The following is a 17,624-nucleotide window of genomic DNA, read 5'->3' as shown; positions in this document are numbered from 1 at the left end:
GTAGAACCCCAACTTGCTCAACCCAAAATATTGGCTTAAAAAAAAAAAAAAAATCAGAAGAATAAAGATGATGACTAGAAAAAATAAATCTAGTAGATAGAAACTTTTAATTTTTAATTTATTACAAAAAACCATCACAGAACAATTATAAAACTATTACTTGATCTAGCTACAAAATTTATGCAAAAAAAGAAGAAATCAACCACACAAAAATAAACTAACAATAATCTTTATAATATAAAATTAATTTATGAACTATAATCCTATAAAAACAAGTTTATATAGATAAATTAAATAAACCAATAAAAATTAGTTTAATTCACATAATTAATCACTTTTCTATCACACTTAATCACTTATCTAAGACATCTAGCGTGTGTTACAGGATACACCACAACTAGAATTCTTGCAGCTTCAGACTACCACATAACAATAACTAATCAACCTAATGGATTAAAAATCACCAAAATTCAATCAACCACAATACAATTAATTTAAAAAAATAAATAATCTCCTCATATCAGGAATATATCTCCGTAGAATCTTTCATATTACCCATGAATATGCGTCGCTACTAAAATTCTAATCCTGCCAAAGTCACTGGAGACCACACGCTGTCAGCATGCACCCACGTCCCTCCTATGCAACAAGAGTAAGTTGTAGAACTACCCGGAGACGTTCAGAATTTCAAAACACAACGTGTCACAACAACGAACTACGCACGTGAGTACTTCGCGTGTAACGGCCACTTGAAAATAGCAAGCACGCTAAGCATCACGAAAGTTCGGTTGCCCAGATCTTATAGCCACCGGTTCTCTGTCAATTCTTAAAGGAAAATTATAAATAATTCAAATCAAAGTCCTAAACTTTTACCTTCTCTGAGCCGCAAGAAAATATTTTCTCGTTACCCAAACACTAGTTCGAAGAGAGATTTAACAAGATGTGGAGCCAGCCTTACCCGAAGAGTGACGTGGAGGCCGGAGCAAGCCCTCTGTATCCGATGATGTTAGAGGTTCCGGAGCTTCGCTGGTCTTTCATTCGAAAAGTTTATTCTATCGTAACCATCCAGTTGTTTGCGACAATCGCGGTGGCCGCGACGGTGGTTTCAGTGCGTCCCGTCGCTGAGTTCTTTGTGAGTTCGGGGGCTGGGTTGGCTCTTTATATAGTACTGATAATCACTCCTTTTATTGGTATGTTTTTGTTTTGAGGAGTTTTTAATTTCATTTTTTAAATTTAATTATTTTTTGTATGGGGTTCGTGTGCCATTGATTTTGGTTTGGCGAAAATTTATTTCAGTGTTGTGTCCGCTGTACTACTATCACCAGAAACATCCGGTTAATTATTTCTTGCTGGGGATTTTCACCATTTCTCTTGCATTTGCTGTGGGATTGACATGTGCATTTACCAGTGGTAAGTATTTTTATTTCAGTTTATTCCTTTCATTTGTGGAAATCCATTTTCTAATGGAGAATTATCAATTGCCAATGGTGTTGTTTGCATTGATCATTAGTCGCCATTCAAGAGAAATAGAAATAATTTTAAGTATAATCTTTCTTTCATAACTATATTGCTTTTACCTGGCAAAATCAGACCCAACGAGATAAATTTTAAAAAGGAAAAAAATGAAAATAGATAACGAACAAGGATCTTCAATAGATAGAAGCACAGAATTGTTAATCGCTAATACAAGTTCTTTCTAAGAAGGGATGGTGTTTTTTTTTTCTGTTGTATATTTGTTTACCTATATATATTATCCTACAAATTGAATCCCTTCCTTTGAAACATCATAATATTCACTGTCCTTTTTTTTTATTACTTGTTTATTCCTGAACTATGGCTGCAAATTTTTTAGAATTACAACGGTCGCTGGGATGTAAAGGATTTTTTTTAATTATTTGATGTGATATATTAATTTTAACCTTAGAGCTTTACCAAATAAAACTTTAAGGATCGTACTGAACTCTTTGTTATTGCATTTGGGTGCAGGGAACGTTATTCTAGAATCAGTTATTCTGACTACAGCGGTGGTTGTGTCTCTTACTCTTTACACATTCTGGGCTGCCAAAAGAGGCCATGACTTCAACTTTTTGGGCCCCTTCTTGTTTGGTGCTATTATTGTTCTAATGCTCTTTGCTTTGATTCAGGTATATTAACAATTTTGCCAATTCCATCTGTCTTCCAGTATAATTGCATGTCACAGGTTTCTCATCATAGGATTGGGATTATTTCTTTGGTGGTTGCAGATTTTATTTCCTCTGGGTAAAATCTCAGTAATGATCTATGGGTGCTTGGCATCAATCATTTTCTGTGGGTACATTATATACGATACAGACAACCTGATAAAGCGCTACTCTTATGACGAGTATATATGGGCTGCAGTTTCACTCTACCTGGACATCATTAATCTTTTCCTTTCATTGTTAACCATCTTCAGAGCCGCAGACAGTTGAAGATGATTGCTGAGGTTCTGCTTCTCTTATTACTTCAATGTTTTTCATTTGTTAATGTTTTGTAGATGTAAATGTGAATGTTGTAAAATCTCTGAATGCTATTAATCACAGTGATAAATTTTTTTTCCTCTTGTACATTCCTAGAATCTTGATGTGTGGGTTTTCCTTAAGAAATTGTGTGCTTAACTAGCTAGCTGGTAGGCTATGCAACTTTTCCATTCTTCGTTGTTACTATGAGTGGTACTGGCTGTGATAAAGCTTCTTAGATTCCTTTCATTCAGGGTTATTAGAAGTGATTATATTATTAGCTTTGAGGACAGTCTTTTAATCATTCAATACAACTAAGCAAAAAACATTTTGCAAGGGAGTATTCTTTTCCTTTGGGACTTTCCAACGGTTTGACCATTACGTTACGCTGGCCGAGCTGTCCCTTTTTGTTCGCATGTAAATCTGACTACCAAACTGAACTTCCACTTTGTTTTAATTCTCCACATGTAAAACTTAAGTTGACTTGGAAGTTGTTGTTCATTCCATTTGGGGCATTGTTCATTTCGCAAAGCTAAGTTTAGTTGTCTTCTACATCTAATACTATTAGAGAATTGCTTTTGTTTTAGTAATCTGAGTTGATTTTTTGTTCTCTCACTATCTGATATTTTTTCGTTTGTGGGTATTAAAATTTTGATTATAGATGCTCGAATATGACAAACCCAGATGGATTTTCAGTGCATTGATGGAGAATGTGTTAAAATCGAACTAATAAATAGGCTAACAATCTCACTTATAGATTTACATAGCAACCTTGATGAGATTCTTCTGATTTTCAACACAATGAGTGGCGTCCAACAGTAGAGCAGTGTTTTTAACTTACCAAAGGGAATAACTTTTCATACCTTACGTATAAACTACCCCACCAGTTGTGCATAGAGCCCAGATACAATTTATCATTCGTTTTTGTTGTTCAGAAGACTCGGTGTCCTGGCCCCGGCCCCGGCCCCGGCCCCGGCCCCCCAGTCCAGCAATATCAAATTTTAAGCTTTCTTTCGGCAACATTGTTGAGAAGTCTTGAGACTCCTTGAGTCCAGATATCATATTCTCTCTGGTTCTTGCACTCAAATTCAACCACCCCTCGTGCCTCTGTTTTTAACCCAAAGTAGCGACGCTGTTCGCCGCTGTCGAATAAGTGTCTCCCTGGCCAAGCTGGCATGTCTTTGCATACCTCTAATACCACATCTGCAGATCAAGTAACTATGGTTTTAGGATATATTTGACATGTTGAACTGGTTTTGGTTATTCTGTTTACATTTCAAGTGAAGTGAATGGAAGGAACAACTGACTTCTCTTCTTTTTGGTGACGGTTTTTGCAACATGTTTGCTCTTCATCTTCAGCATCACCTGCAATATTCATTAAGATTAAACAAAGGGACATCACTTAAATGTGAAATTACTAAAGCAACAATACCTGGCCTGTCTTGTTGATATAAACGGAGACAATTTTCCAGTGAAGGTCACCTGTTCCAACATGTAAATATAATAACTTATACAATTAACAACTATTTTCTAGTAAACAGAAGTGATTAATTTATCACCTTTGCGAGTTCGCTTCAGAAGTTCAGAACCTTTGGCTAGGAACTCCTGGCTACATGCACTCAGAAAATCATCTCCCGGGGCAACCTCTCCGCTAAAGCTATGATTAAGATGACTGTTATTGACTTTACCACCAATAGACCCTCCAGTACCTCGCTCCACTGGTATCACTGCCGCAACGTTCAGCACCTCTTTCAATGCTCTTGCTTTTAATGTCGCTGCTCCCCGTAGAGCTATATTGAAAGTTAATATCACCATTAATGAAATGACATCTTTTCTTTCCTGGCAAAGAAATAAAATGGTCATTGAATTTCTACCTGTAGCTGCTGCAGCTGTAAGAGTGATAATGTCATCGTGGGAACGAACATTAACGGCAGAGCTAATGACCAAAGCCAGGTGGTCACGCTCTACTCCCATAGCTTCAGCAGCTTCGACACACTGAGCAGCCACCAAGGTTGCTGCAGATGCCACAGCCGTATCGGTCTGGGCTGACTGCTCCTTTCTTGAAGATGAAGACGCTGTAGTAGCCGCTGTAACGGCTGCTACAGCAGCAGCCACTGCAGCCACCGAAACAGCTGCATGGAGCTGCGCATTGTGGGCTCTATTTTCTTCTTTCTTCTTCTCCTTTCTGTCCTTCAACCACCTCCCCACCGTCTTGGCTCTCCCACCAGGGGTGCTACAAACAATGTTGCTAGCACTAGCGCGTGTGTTATTGAATAGAGGTTGTATGGAGTTGTTGCAACGAAAATACTGCATGCATTTACATACTATCAGAAGTAATAAGCATTGTCTTCGAAAGTTGATAAGTTGTCACTGTGTTAATGGTTTCTCAAGAGATATTTCACACGTGAGATGGGAGAAAAGAATTCTGCATAACAAGCCCCATAACCAAAGCTTTAAATCAAAGAGGAACATGTCAGAACAATTATCAGCTTAATCAGATACATTACCCAATTCAACACTCCACTGTATAATTATTTTATCGAAAAAAAATAAGGGTTGGACTCTTCTGCGGTTTCTCTAGAGACTGCGGGCAAGAGCAGCTGATATTACCTTGTAGAATGCCATAATAACCACACCCAAATTCGAATAAATCATTAAAAAGAAAATTTGTTGTGGTCCAAAAGCAAATCCACATCTTTATCGATGATAAAAGAACACTAGCCGTCTAGTACAATTAGGCAAAGCTAAAATTTGGCCTTAATACATGAATGTGTTAAAAGGCAAAAGTTGAAGACTAGTAAAGAGTCTTAAGACCAGCAACTCAGCTAGCAAGCTAGTTTGATTCTTCTTTATTGAAATTGGGTTTTGGTTTTTTGTCGATAAGACACCTTAAATACTTTCAAGTCAAGAAAGATAAAGGTTTTGTGGGAAGAAAAAAATAAAAAACAAAAGCAACCCTCTGTATTTTGTGCGATGTATTTACTGGCTTTCTACTAAAGTAACTGTAACACAAAAACCACTGCTAAGAAAAGATGGGTGTGGAAGGCAAAGCTGAGATATTGGTCTCCTCTCTGTCTTCATAGTCAATACTCATTTCATTTCCTCTTCAACGAAAAAAATATATTCATTCTTGAAAATACAAATGGAAGTAAAAGAAAAAGTGTAGTACCTTAACGACATCGTCGAACTCTTCGGAAGGAGACACTGGAGGGCTGTCTGTTTCAGTCAAAGAGCCTCCATTCAAAGGTCCACTGCTGTGAGAAAGCCTCCCAGACGTTAATGGTGAAACTTCCTGCTTATCAATAAATCCACACCACAAAGACAAAAACTTAAAGTTACTACTTGGAGCTAAAACAACAAAACTGAGAGCTTTTTCATCTCTCTCACACACAAAATGCACTCACGGATTGTGACATGATACGTTCAAGAATGAGCTGAGAAGTTGCCGAAGAGGCGAAAGAGAACTGATTTGCAAACCCAGTTGCGGCATTGATGAGCTTCTCAGTTTCACCGGCAATATCTTCCGGTATACAAGTTGTAGTGCAAGAAGAAGTACTAGCCGACTTGTTGGAGCCCATAATATTATTGTTGTTGTTGCAAGAAGAAGGCGCGAGAGCTTTGGAAACTTCAAGAGCTGACGCACTCCAAGACCTCGACAAGAACTCCATCGGTCCTCTTGGACTTTCCGGCAAGTGGGTTCCTGGAAAAGAGAGCATTGCTCTTGGAGTTGGAGTAGTACTACAACTTATTTCTTCCATATAATGTTGTAAATATGAAGGCCAGATTAAAGAAAGTTCTTCAAGAGAGTTTGATGCCAAGCAGCAAGCTATTCTACTTCTATATAAAGAGTGACTGTGAGAGTAATGACATGTTCAGTCCTCAGTTTTGACAAAAATACAAATGAGACCTTTCAGAAATGATATATGGTCAATTTTATCCTTCTATACAAATTATTAAATATCCCCCATTTTTGCTATATCTTTTAAGTAATTTGTCTAGAAGGGAAAACATGATCTTTCATAGTTTATTAAAATGAAATAATTTTGGTACTAGACTACTGTAACTAAATAAAAGTAAATTCAATCCAAATTGAGTCAATTCAAATTTATCATTTAATTCAAATGAATTGATTTCGAGTTAAAATTTTAATTTAGTAATTCTATCCAAAATTGATTTATTTATTCATAAGGTAATACTATTTATTTTGTATGTAATACTATTGATCTCATCGATAATTTTTTTATAATATTGTGAACCAATTCAAACTTGGATCCACCCCTAAGACTAAAAATGTCTTTTCCTTTCCCCCCACCTCCCTTCTCATAGTGGACCTAATTATTAATCAAATCTCATGGATGAAAATAAAATTAAATCAGATGATTAAGAGTTTTGGGTCCTTTGCAAAAGGCAATCCGGCAATGGTCGACCGGGATGTGAAAATGTACCTTTCACTTGACAAGGCAAGAGGCTTCATTTTTAGGGGCCCTCGCTTATGTTTAAGGTTTCACTTATGTTTTTTGGTAAGAGCGTTTTAAGGTTTCACTTAATCAGTAGAAACTTCAAGTATTAGTACATGCATGTGATCAAAATTGACATTGACTTTTGCTTTAAACTCTTCATACTCGAGTTTTCTGTAAATACTAACAAACAAGGCTTTTTCACTTTTGTTAGCGTCAAGCTTAATGGTTTAAAGGTAAAAGAAAAAGTCATTCACATTCTGAACAAAGTTTTGTGATCGCAGAGAGTTAACTGCTATTCTCTTAATAAAGACCCACACTTTTGTTACCAAAACAAAGAAAATCCCCCTCTTTATTCTTCTTTTGCTGCCACTAATTTCTTCCCCATTTTGAGATGACGCTTTTGTTGAAGGCAATTCACCCTCTTTGTAACATAGATTCCCACTTTTTTTTTTTTTTTTTTTTAATCTATATTTCCTCGTAATTTTATGTAAAAACTAATATTAAGATAGATTCAATTTGAGTTTGATATCATTGATAAATTCATTTTTTTCAAATTACTTTTTTATTTCTTTGGTTTATCTCTTTGAAATTTTTTTTTAATCTCCAACAACCCCTCATCTTTTTTAACATTTTTTAAAGATTTTTTTAATAAATTTACTGTCAACTCTAATAAGAATGAATTTAAGTTAAAATTTTTTAAATTCAAATCAAATTCAAACTAATTCTTTTTTAAACTCGGTTTAAATTCATCTTTATAATCATTTTATAGATTTTGTAAGGAAATTATATCTTATTTATGATTGTTAGATTTGTTACTTGAGGTATAAGTTCATTAGGACGACGGTCATCACGAGTAGGCAAGAAAGAGGCAGTACAAAGCCCTATCAGCTCAATGGGACAACCTCACCGTGATTGGACGACCAACCTCTATAAGCTTCCAAGGGGTTGAAGCCTCCCGTCGTAGCCTATTTAAGGTCGACTAAAACCAGTGAATTTTTCTCATCTATGGCTTACAATACATTATAGGCCTAATTTTCCAATTAATTTTAAAAAAGAAAAAGAATGCGACGCTACGTGAACATGAAAACAGAGTGGACAGCAAAATTATAATGGCTCAAAACTGGCCCATGTCTTGGCAACGTCCATGGCCGACAAGTTTAGAAGTGAAGACAAATTTAAGCTGAAGCCTGTGGCAAAGTTTAATTTTCAACTATAGTTTTTTGGGACACAAAGCTGGCTGTTCTCACTAATCAGACACTCATATTTTAAAATAGGCGTGCCTTAATGCGTCATCATCACCTTTTTTGATCTCACCTTCTTCCCATCTCCATTACAAGGCCTTGTGCCTCCTTTTTCTTTTATTTACTGATCCGAAACAGCTTTCTCTTTTTTGTTTTCTTTGTTTTTTACTTGATGACCACTGCTTTAAAGAGACACCCTTTATTCCCTCCGCCTCATTTTTCTATCTTCTCATCTCTCCTTTCATTTTCAATTCATTTGCGCTATCCTGTATCAAGTTTTTTAAGAAACATACCTTTCAGATTGAAATGTTCCAAGCTTTGAGGCGTGGTCTGAGCCTTCTACATTTCACCATTACGGAGATGGAGAAGGAGATGACTGTTTTTGAATGTTGTATAGAATTTTTATATGAATGATAAGTAACAATGATATATCCTCACGTGAAAATACTTGTCCATTTAAGTAACATTAGGGAATATGACAGGAAAGTTGAAAATTGCAGAATATAGTGCACGCGGTAACAAAGATTTTTGTTGGCTTTCTTCAGCTGATGAGCAGGACTAATAGCGATATTTCAAGCCAAAGCTGTAATGCAATGCAATGCATGCAGAGATTGGCAACATAAAGAGCAATATATTGAACAATACAAAGCCACTGACTGAGAATTTTCAAAGCAGCATTATAACCTGAACAAAGTATATATTGTGTTTGTCCAGATTGCCCTTGATTAAACATCAGTAACTACAAACCCAGTAGCCAAAAGCTTTGCTGGGTCATTCTTTTTGGTCTATGGCAATTAGCAACTTCAACCAAGAAGCAGTGTTGGTTTGAGAGTCATTCTTTTGGTCTATACATGAGTTTGGCTTAGAGAATATTTTGTTGGTCAGAACAGTATTTGGAGAAGGTAGAAATTTACCCAACAAAGTGAGCCAATATGCAGAGTGTGCTAATATGCAGAGTGTTTTCATCAACCCCAATGAAAGATGCCCAAAAGCCGCCAGTAGACCACTGAAAATCTATCCTGCATTGCGGCACAAGCTTGCCTTTAACTAGAACTTAGCATGTTGAAAGCCAAATTTTACAAATTGTATCCCATACTGTCCACAATGATACGGCGAGAAATCTTCTAAGGCACAAGAGCTCACTGATGTTGAAACCTATTTCACACAATAGTCAACCCAGAATTTGCAGCATCAGTCAATCAAAACTAAAACCAATACAAGGTTTGAGGATAGCACTCACATTATTGAACTGAAGGAAGCTATCATGCCCAACAAAGCCAATACCAATGACCAAGACCAATGGAGTTTGCTAGCCAATGTATCATAGATTGTTCAACACTATCGTAGAGTTAAAATTTGCTGAACCAAGATCCCAGGAATCAAAATTTAAACAATCCAACAAAAAATGCTAGAGAACTGTACGGTAGAGCAAATACATATTTGAGAGTTAAGAGTCAAGTGCTTAGAAGCTCCATTAACAAACAATATTCGATGTTAGCTTCCCCAAAAATCTGTCTGATGCAATTTCTCTAACATTGAATCATAGATTATTCGGGGAAGAGAAAAGAAGAATATTCGATTAAGGACAAAATGTTGATGCTTGAAAATAATTGACTGAAAGATTCTAACAAGCAATATGATCAGAGAATTGATTTCATGACATTACCAAAATTTGCATCAACACAGATAACTAAAAAACATGTCATAACCTCACCAAAAATTGCATCAATACAGATTATTGAAAAACAAGGCGTAATTTCATCTATTAGATTGTAAACCACCACCACCATAGTACTGCTTGGTTGTTTCACGTGAGAACTCCGCAAAAGTCATCCCATCTTTCAATCTCAATGAGAGTGGTGGAATGATTTTATGAATTTCTTCAATGAATCTATTACCATCCTGATTGGCAATGTAATTTTTATCATCTGGTACTCCAGAGCGCTGACCATCTAAGTTGAGGTTGTCTGTAGAATAATCCGACATTGAGAAGGTTTTGCTCCATGCAGGTTGCAAAAAAACAACAAAAGTTTCCCTGCTTAAGTTTTCAAACTTTGCTGGTCTACAAACACAATGAAGGGTTGAGCGGAGCTTTCCTTTGGATAAAATATTAGCTGATTCTCCAACCTGAATGATGAAACTTTCAGGAGAGGACTTAACCATCTGAACCTTGCTCTTACTGGGATCAAATATTTGTAAATATGTAAGACCACTTGGAGAAGGGCTTTCTTGATCACAAGACAATGCGTATGGCTCTTCCTCTGTATTTTCCGGTGAACAAGAGGGCAACATAAACAAGGGATCTGTCAACACAGTGAAGATACCGTAATCATAATGCCACTGCTGCCATAGGTTGGAATTTCCAAAAGGTCCAACTTCATTACCGTTTAAATCCACATTAGTGTCTTCTACCTGGTCCTTTTTCCGATTAGCCAGTCTTCTCAAGCTTCCTCTTTTTCTCCCTGCTTTTTTCAAAACAATGCTATCAAGTATTGAATGATAATGTATAAGCCGCCCTTTTGCCGTGCACGATTCCAGCAAACTCTGCTCCAGCTCTTGGCCACCAATGGCCTTATCACATATTCGGGCCAGACAGAGCCCTAGGTCCATCATACAAAACCCTAGCTGCTTGAAAGTACTACCAAGATTCTTAAATTCATCATCTGGTAAATCTTGGTCTGAACTCAAAAGTTCATCCAATTCCCCGCCTTGTTCATATCTAAGTTGCATAGCGGAAGATGACACATTTCTATCTGGGTTCTTCAATGGAACATCACTACCCAAGTTGTGCTCCTAAAAGTTTTGGTTAAAATATGATTAGTCCATGCAAGTCAACTGATAGAATAGAGATAACTGCAGCAAATCCGTTGCACTAATGAAGGGAATATACAGTACCCAGAAGAAATTAAAATCGGGCATTTCTATCCTAGCCCAAAGATTTAATAAGGTTTTGGGTAAAGGAAAAAAGGGTTTACCTTGAAAATGCGTTTGCGATGATCACGGTTGAGAAGGGCAAGGTTGCGGCCGAGGGGGAGGAGGTTTCTGCGCAGGATAGGAGCCTTTGGGACACCGGTGACTGAGAGCAGACCTGGGCCTCTCGGACCCAGACTTTCCATTATATTTGCCCTTATTGTTTCCAGCCTCTCTACGTCTTCTTTTGATGACGACGATGATGAAGCTAAGAGCTTCAGATCCGAATAATGGAGCTCGAAAAGTTCTAATATTTCCGCTTCCGCCATGTCTCCTACTCCAACAATAGATGTTATAACAACTGATTTATTAGGGCTAGACCATTTTATACTTGAGTATTGAGATATCACAAGTATTAGTGTTACTTGTTGAGATGATTCTTGCAATTTGTCTCAGTAATTTGAGGATAAACATGTATTGATTTCTATTGTTTCATAGACATGACATTAATACATCAGTTTTCCCACAAATAGGATTATAAATATAAATATAGTTTGATGCAATGTAAAGATAATCTTAGAATATAATATCCATCTTCCTTTTTTTTTTTTTTTTTTCAGTAATCTTGCAGTTCCAAACACATTGCACAAGCTCTCCTTGGATTAGTGAGATTCCAATCCCCATCAGTCTTCAGTTTTGAAGACTCGGCTTAAACCAGAAATCATTAGTAAGCAAAACACAATCTTATACAAAAGCGTGGCATTCATTAGCTATTAGCATTTGAGCTAGACTGCAGTCTCTTTGAAGCTTTTAGCCAACCAGATGGCAGTTTCCCTGGGTGAAACCTTCTCAGGCCCAAATGGCTTCAACAGCACACCTAGCTCTTCAAATCTCCGTTGTTGCAAAAGCGTTGCACTGAATTCCAGCAATCCTTCCAATGCCTCAGCACGTTGTTGGTATGAGGAGGTGTCAAACCGGCGGGTCTGTGCCTCAAAAGATGAACGAGTTGAAACACCAGTTGGTAGATTATGCTCTAAGCATTCACTTCCATTTCGCACAACTCCATGGCTTGCATCAATGACATTTGTCCTGGTGGTAGTTCTATCTATAACCTGTACTGTGCACTTGTCCTTTGTGATCAAGCAATCTACACTGTCTGGCGAAGAAGAAGAGCATACAGCAGATGTTGATGAGGTTCGAGGGATGGGAAAGAAGGGGTCCTCAGATGAGCTGAGGGGGAATTCAGCAATCTTGTCAATTCTAGGGGCATTGACAGAAACATCTGGAGACTTCATGCTGCTGCAAACCTTAGCTCTACAAGGAGTTTCTGAGGCCCCAGCTCTTGTGGTCAATGGAAGAGACGCTCTGCGAGTTGCTTGGGAAGTTTTGCCCACTGGAGTATGTGAAATAGGCAGCTGTGACAAAAGCATATATTAGATAATATGTACCACAAGCCATCATCTTACTAAGAAGATATGTAAAGATCTAATTGAAATATTGCATACTTGAAAGTATCAACTATGAAACCAAGAGAATAATACTGATGCTTAGGACTTCATTGTACAGATGAAACCAACTCATGTTACAAAAATACAAAAAAAAAAAAATGGAAGAGTAAAGCATCTGTTAAATTTGCTGAACTAGAGATATGTAGCTTAAAACATATTATGATGTTAGTCCTAGGCCTATCTCAAACTGGACAAGGACTTGGAATTTCATTTGTCCATATTTATTAAGGTACACAACTCCCAGGAAGATTAATATTCCATCTGTCTCACATGACTATGGAATCTAAGATATATGTTATAGCCAAGAGCTTTCATCCCAAAGCAAAATGATGAACAACTTGAGTTTTGCTCACATATACTTACTGAATCACGTTTTGAACCAATGTGTGGTATCTTTGATGGTGTTGTCTGTCTTCTGGGAGTAGTTATTTGTGCTGGTGGTAGTCTCAGGGTTTTACCAGCATTGGAGAATTTAATGGATGTTGTCTTGTCAATGCCAATCTCCTCATGGACAATGCCAAAGGATAAATCTTCAAACATTTTATTCAAATAACTTCCAAATTCCCTTGCTCTGTCAGTAGAAGACGGGGATTCTTGTTCAGTCTCGGATGCAGTTGGATTCAAGGCTCTATCATTGCTGAATGACTGCCTTTTCTCCCTTTCAGTGTGAATGGAAACAGCATCCAAGTCCATGAATCTAGTTTTCTTTATGAAGCTGGAATCTGAAAATTGTAACGGGAAAGTATTCTGTCTAGGGTTATTATACTTTAGATGAACTCTAAGGACATCAGGTTTAAGATGCGGATTACTGAGCAACTCTGCAGCCTGGCATAATCACAATACATTCACCCATCAGTAAAATACATTGATCTAGATAAATGTTCTCCAAACAAATTCAACTTTGAACAATAATTTCCAACAGTTCAACTTAGTATGATACCCATGCTAAACAGGATACAATATGGATGGTTGAAATAGTTAACTTGGAGCACACACCCATGCAGACAAGTTGGTTTCAGTATCTCCTTTAAACTTAAATAGAACAGACATGCAGTTGGGATTTCCCTTTTCTAAAAATGTATAGTGCCTAATCCAATCTAAATTTCTACACCTATACTTCGTAGTAAAAAAATCAGCATTTTTCTCATGCATATGTTCATTAAAGCATATATGTATGTGTGTGTGTGTGTGTGTGTAAAATTTAGAGGAGGGAGAAAACATACACTGGGTCTAAGTTCTGGATTTTTCCGCAGCATGCTTTTGACAAGCCCTCGGCTGGGAGAAAAAAAAGAGAAGCAAAAAATATATAGATTAAAGAATCCATGCTATGGTTACCAATCAAGGCCCAGATGCTTTTAAAAAAGCTAGCTATATTGATAATATGAGAAATTCAACATCCTCTGACATATTATAAAAATTTTCTACAATATTGTCAAACATTCACAAAACTGGACATGACAGATGCAAAATAGTGTACACACTATAGAACTAGACTGCGATGAGTATGAAAAGAAGAGTAACCTACAATGCCCCTGAGTAAACAGTCGGAAGAGGAGCCACTATAGACTTATTTATTTTGTTAATCAGAGCCTGCATATCCTGTTCAGAAACAATAGGAAAAACCCAAAGTTGAAGTGATTAAATCTCTCACATAAAGCATCACTACTACAGATGTCAAGAGCATAATTAATTAAACAAATCGGAGTGAAAACTTCAACACTGTAAAAATTTCATCCCTAAGGATAGGTTAGTTCGTTCAAGACAGAAAATCAATATATCCATCAAGGTTACATTTAGATTCTCATCTCTAACAGATTCACATTATGCCTCCAATTTCTCTCTGTTCCCTTCTGCTTTCCTACTGTTTTTTCAACAGTATTTAACACAATAAAGTGTGAAGCAATTTCAAGAAATTAAAAAACTTTGATTCACTCCTAGCACTAAAATAAAACAACTTCGCAGAATAACCAGGAATTCGAATTTAAAAAAAAAAGAAGTTTTTTCTAAGCGAAATAACTTGTATTGAGATAGGATTAGGATAAATATTGCCGAGGTGATCTCTTAGCATAGTGTCTTGCTAAACATTATGATCCACTGTATGCAATTGTTGCAGAACATCCTTCATAAAGAAAATAAGTTTGAAGTGATCATTCCATTAGCATCCCATTTACAATATAGTGTTATTCAGAGCTAAGACATAGAAAAACTAATGGGTAAACAGATAGAATGACAGTAAAACAACTTACAAATGCTTTAAATGCAGGCTTCTGGGCACTCATTTCATATATGCAGCATCCTGGAAAACACAGAAAGTTTATCATATGGTAAAAATATAGAAAATGGATAGAAAATTTTTTTTGGATAAGTAAATAGATAGAAAAAATTAACAACTACTAAATTACAAAAAGATTTAGTTTACCAAGAGACCAAATATCTGACTTGGATCCGTAAGGTATATCAGCAAGAAGTTCAGGGCACATATAACTGGGAGTTCCCACTACCTATGTTCACAGCGGACCACAATAATGATTAGGTCAAGCGGATTGGAAATATCAGAATAAATCCATATCCATAATACTACTTACAGATGACGCAAGATCATCAGAAGTCAACATTTTAGCAAGGCCAAAATCACCTGCATCAAAAACAAAAGTTTAAAACTATATAGAATTTTAGGGAAACTTAAGTGACTGACAGGCACTCTGAACATACTGGATCAGCAGAAACATTAGTCTCAGGTGGATCATTTACCTAGACGTATGTCTTGATCTCTTGTCAGAAAGATATTTGAGCACTGGAACAAGTTCATGAAACACCATAAAAAATTACGAGACTTTACACAATAATTAACTGATACCCACAGCAATTGAACCAGAAATTTCCAATTACCTTGACATCACGATGAAGAACATGATTGGCATGCAAGTAATCAAGCGCCATAAGGAGTTGAACAAGCCACTTACAAATTTTCTGAAAAATGAAACAGTAATTATAGTTAAGTATCATGATTAGCCAAAAATATACAAAGCAGAAATGAGAATGCGATAGCAATTACCTCTTCAGGAAAATGAACACCATTGGCCCTTTTAATAGCTTCTGCCCTATAACATAACAAACAACATAGTGTAACGGTCAAAGACAGACAGAAACCCCACTAGTGAAGACATAGCCTAGCAGATGGTAGTAAAGAAATAAAATTTACATGTCTCCTCCTTCACAATATCCTATGATAATGCAAACATAGCAACCCTGAAAGTGAAGACGCCATATTGTCAATTGCATGTGTCATATAAATACACCAAAAGCAGAGATAAGAACTGAAATCTTGCACACTAATTGAATTCCATGTTAACATAAATTAAAAAAAGACTTTTATCTAGCCCCCAAAGCAACATGGAAGTGAAAAGGTATAGACCTGTTATCCATTGATGTTATTACATATCTAAGTGGGAATATTTGCTTACCTTTTCCACCCACGAATCTTTGTACTCCACAATAAATGGATTCCGTATTCTTGAAATAAGCTCCATCTGCAGCACAAGGACCCAAAAAACAAACATAATACATTGCATTACATTTATATTAACTTCGAAATTTTTGAAAAATTCAGAGACCACTATTAAACAAATCTAAGACTCAAGCAATCTAACATTAGCTATTCTACCTACAAATACCACCCAGCCTACAAGCAATTCTGAGAAACTTTAGATGCCGCATTAGTTGCATGTTTCTATTTCACTAAAGACAAGAATTAGGAATCTTTTATTTGCAAAACCTGGTTAATATGATTTATCCACTGAATTTCCACAAATAAGTTATAATAGATTAATGTTCATTTATCTTATGATGCTTGGAGGAATGAGTTTAACACCGATGATTCTGCATTTTTCATTTTAAATGAGGAGAAAAGCACTGACCTCCTGATGAGCAGATCTTCGTGCTCTATCAGTCTGACGAGCAAGCCGAATCTTTTTCAGGACATACCTAGAAAAGAAAACAAAAACAAAAAAACAATCACCAACAAATACATATATTCAGCACACGAACAAGTAGAAGAAACCTGAAAGAACTCTCACTTTTTTCTTTCATGTTTATGCCTCACAAGAAGAGCCGAACCAAAAGATCCTTTTCCTATTTGCTCCAGAATTTCATACTGGTCCATTACAAATTATAGCTCTTCCTCCCCGGCTCTAGCAAGTTTGAACCACGGAAGCTTCAAATATATGGAACAACTTACTAAGAAAATTCTTTCAAGGCTGAGTAATCAAGCAATAGTTCTATCAAAACCCATAATTGCAACCAAACATTTAACACAAATACATCAATAATTCTCATATAGTGATGAAGCAAATTGTCCGTAAAGTTGACAATTGCTACATCAAAGTTAGGGTTTTACCTTTTTCTTAATCAAAAAAGCCTAAAAACCGGCTTCTCATCGCTAACAAAAGCAACTCTGAAGTGAATACAATAGTGAATTATTGTAACATTAAGTAGCTGTTCCTCAGTCTAATCAAGGATTAAACCATTAACCATTATTATTTATCCATAACATAAAAATCCAACTAACCTGTACCAAATGCTATCATAGCTACAGAATTCTGAATTTAAACGAAAATAATAATAATAATTCAGGAAATTTAGAGAAATAAAATGCCAAAATTATACCTAAAATTCAGTAATTTACAAGTTGAAGCTCTGCCTTTGCTAGTGTTTACGAATTTGAATGTGACGACACGTGAGAGAAATTTTGAATTGAAAGTTGGAAAAGACTGGCAACTTTAATATTATTTTAATTTTAAAATCAATTAAATAGAGCGGCAAAAAGGAATTTAAAATTCAAAATAGTAAGGTGGAGAGAGAGAAAAAGGGTAAAGTGGCATTTTCATGGATTGCTTAAAATGGGCCTTTGGCCCGTTTTAGATTCTTGATTAAGACTGAAAGCGAAAGCTGTGCACGAGTGGTTGTCTGGTCCTATTGTGGACCCGCGTTGCGATAAGACGTAAAATTAAATAAGGGCAAATCATTTCC

The 17,624-nt window shown here is 36.4% G+C and overlaps 4 protein-coding genes across 10 annotated transcripts; 1 reads left to right on the top strand and 3 right to left on the bottom strand.

The window, feature by feature from the left end:
* Positions 1–703: 703 nt before the first annotated feature.
* LOC123223226 (protein LIFEGUARD 2-like) lies at positions 704–2,585 on the top strand. Its single transcript, XM_044646349.1, has 4 exons — positions 704–1,190; positions 1,297–1,410; positions 1,987–2,144; positions 2,244–2,585. Exons 1-4 carry the CDS (start codon positions 941–943, stop codon positions 2,448–2,450), a joined length of 729 nt encoding a protein of 242 aa, XP_044502284.1. The 5' UTR covers positions 704–940; the 3' UTR covers positions 2,451–2,585.
* A 562-nt stretch (positions 2,586–3,147) lies between these two features.
* Positions 3,148–6,295, bottom strand: LOC123223223 (VAN3-binding protein-like). The gene is made up of 7 exons (XM_044646347.1): positions 5,882–6,295; positions 5,647–5,769; positions 4,352–4,784; positions 4,037–4,267; positions 3,910–3,959; positions 3,785–3,842; positions 3,148–3,680 (listed from the first exon to the last, which is right to left on the bottom strand). Exons 1-7 carry the CDS (start codon positions 6,233–6,235, stop codon positions 3,472–3,474), a joined length of 1,458 nt encoding a protein of 485 aa, XP_044502282.1. The 5' UTR covers positions 6,236–6,295; the 3' UTR covers positions 3,148–3,471.
* Positions 6,296–8,835: 2,540 nt separating this feature from the next.
* On the bottom strand, positions 8,836–11,562 carry LOC123223224. 2 transcript variants are annotated; one of them, XR_006503770.1, is made up of 3 exons: positions 11,154–11,562; positions 9,419–10,971; positions 8,836–9,333 (listed from the first exon to the last, which is right to left on the bottom strand). XR_006503770.1 is itself a non-coding variant. In XM_044646348.1 (2 exons), exons 1-2 carry the CDS (start codon positions 11,415–11,417, stop codon positions 9,937–9,939), a joined length of 1,299 nt encoding a protein of 432 aa, XP_044502283.1. In that variant the 5' UTR covers positions 11,418–11,562; the 3' UTR covers positions 8,836–9,936. The 2 variants fall into 2 exon arrangements, 1 of the variants encoding a protein (XP_044502283.1); XM_044646348.1 differs by having other exon boundaries at positions 8,836–10,971.
* A 97-nt stretch (positions 11,563–11,659) lies between these two features.
* On the bottom strand, positions 11,660–17,366 carry LOC123223222 (serine/threonine-protein kinase Nek2). 6 transcript variants are annotated; one of them, XM_044646342.1, is made up of 15 exons: positions 17,262–17,366; positions 16,673–16,809; positions 16,514–16,580; positions 16,061–16,126; positions 15,799–15,845; positions 15,652–15,697; positions 15,486–15,566; positions 15,348–15,390; positions 15,182–15,231; positions 15,016–15,097; positions 14,843–14,892; positions 14,122–14,195; positions 13,820–13,871; positions 12,960–13,421; positions 11,660–12,503 (listed from the first exon to the last, which is right to left on the bottom strand). In XM_044646342.1, the coding sequence occupies exons 2-15, from the start codon at positions 16,756–16,758 to the stop codon at positions 11,874–11,876; spliced, it is 1,836 nt and encodes a 611-aa protein (XP_044502277.1). In that variant the 5' UTR covers positions 16,759–16,809; positions 17,262–17,366; the 3' UTR covers positions 11,660–11,873. The 6 variants fall into 6 exon arrangements, with proteins under 6 accessions (XP_044502277.1, XP_044502280.1, XP_044502278.1 ...); XM_044646345.1 differs by having other exon boundaries at positions 16,673–16,786; positions 17,262–17,360; XM_044646343.1 differs by lacking the exon at positions 17,262–17,366 and adding an exon at positions 17,164–17,180.
* Between the last annotated feature and the right edge of the window lie 258 nt (positions 17,367–17,624).

The sequence above is a fragment of the Mangifera indica genome, chromosome 8 (assembly GCF_011075055.1).
Source record: "Mangifera indica cultivar Alphonso chromosome 8, CATAS_Mindica_2.1, whole genome shotgun sequence".
Classification (NCBI taxonomy): Eukaryota; Viridiplantae; Streptophyta; class Magnoliopsida; order Sapindales; family Anacardiaceae; genus Mangifera; species Mangifera indica.
The sequence above is the reverse complement of the archived record's forward strand: the minus strand, read 5'-3'. Positions and strand labels throughout refer to the sequence as shown.

What these genes read in the sequence shown, in the direction of transcription:
- LOC123223226 (XM_044646349.1), top strand. Translation starts at nt 941, where the DNA reads ATGTGGAGCCAGCCTTACCCGAAGAGTGACGTGGAGGCCGGAGCAAGC. An exon ending in GACATGTGCATTTACCAGTG is followed by an intron (nt 1,411 to 1,986) that starts GTAAGTATTTTT and finishes ATTTGGGTGCAG; the next exon opens with GGAACGTTATTCTAGAATCA. An exon ending in TGCTCTTTGCTTTGATTCAG is followed by an intron (nt 2,145 to 2,243) that starts GTATATTAACAA and finishes TGGTGGTTGCAG; the next exon opens with ATTTTATTTCCTCTGGGTAA.
- LOC123223223 (XM_044646347.1), bottom strand. Translation starts at nt 6,235, where the DNA reads ATGGAAGAAATAAGTTGTAGTACTACTCCAACTCCAAGAGCAATGCTC. An exon ending in TCTGAAGCGAACTCGCAAAG is followed by an intron (nt 3,960 to 4,036) that starts GTGATAAATTAA and finishes ATGTTGGAACAG; the next exon opens with GTGACCTTCACTGGAAAATT. An exon ending in ATATCAACAAGACAGGCCAG is followed by an intron (nt 3,843 to 3,909) that starts GTATTGTTGCTT and finishes TGAATATTGCAG; the next exon opens with GTGATGCTGAAGATGAAGAG.
- LOC123223224 (XM_044646348.1), bottom strand. Translation starts at nt 11,417, where the DNA reads ATGGCGGAAGCGGAAATATTAGAACTTTTCGAGCTCCATTATTCGGAT. An exon ending in ATCGCAAACGCATTTTCAAG is followed by an intron (nt 10,972 to 11,153) that starts GTAAACCCTTTT and finishes CAAAACTTTTAG; the next exon opens with GAGCACAACTTGGGTAGTGA.
- LOC123223222 (XM_044646342.1), bottom strand. Translation starts at nt 16,758, where the DNA reads ATGGACCAGTATGAAATTCTGGAGCAAATAGGAAAAGGATCTTTTGGT. An exon ending in GAAGATCTGCTCATCAGGAG is followed by an intron (nt 16,127 to 16,513) that starts GTCAGTGCTTTT and finishes CTTGTGCTGCAG; the next exon opens with ATGGAGCTTATTTCAAGAAT. An exon ending in TATTGTGAAGGAGGAGACAT is followed by an intron (nt 15,698 to 15,798) that starts GTAAATTTTATT and finishes GTTATGTTATAG; the next exon opens with GGCAGAAGCTATTAAAAGGG.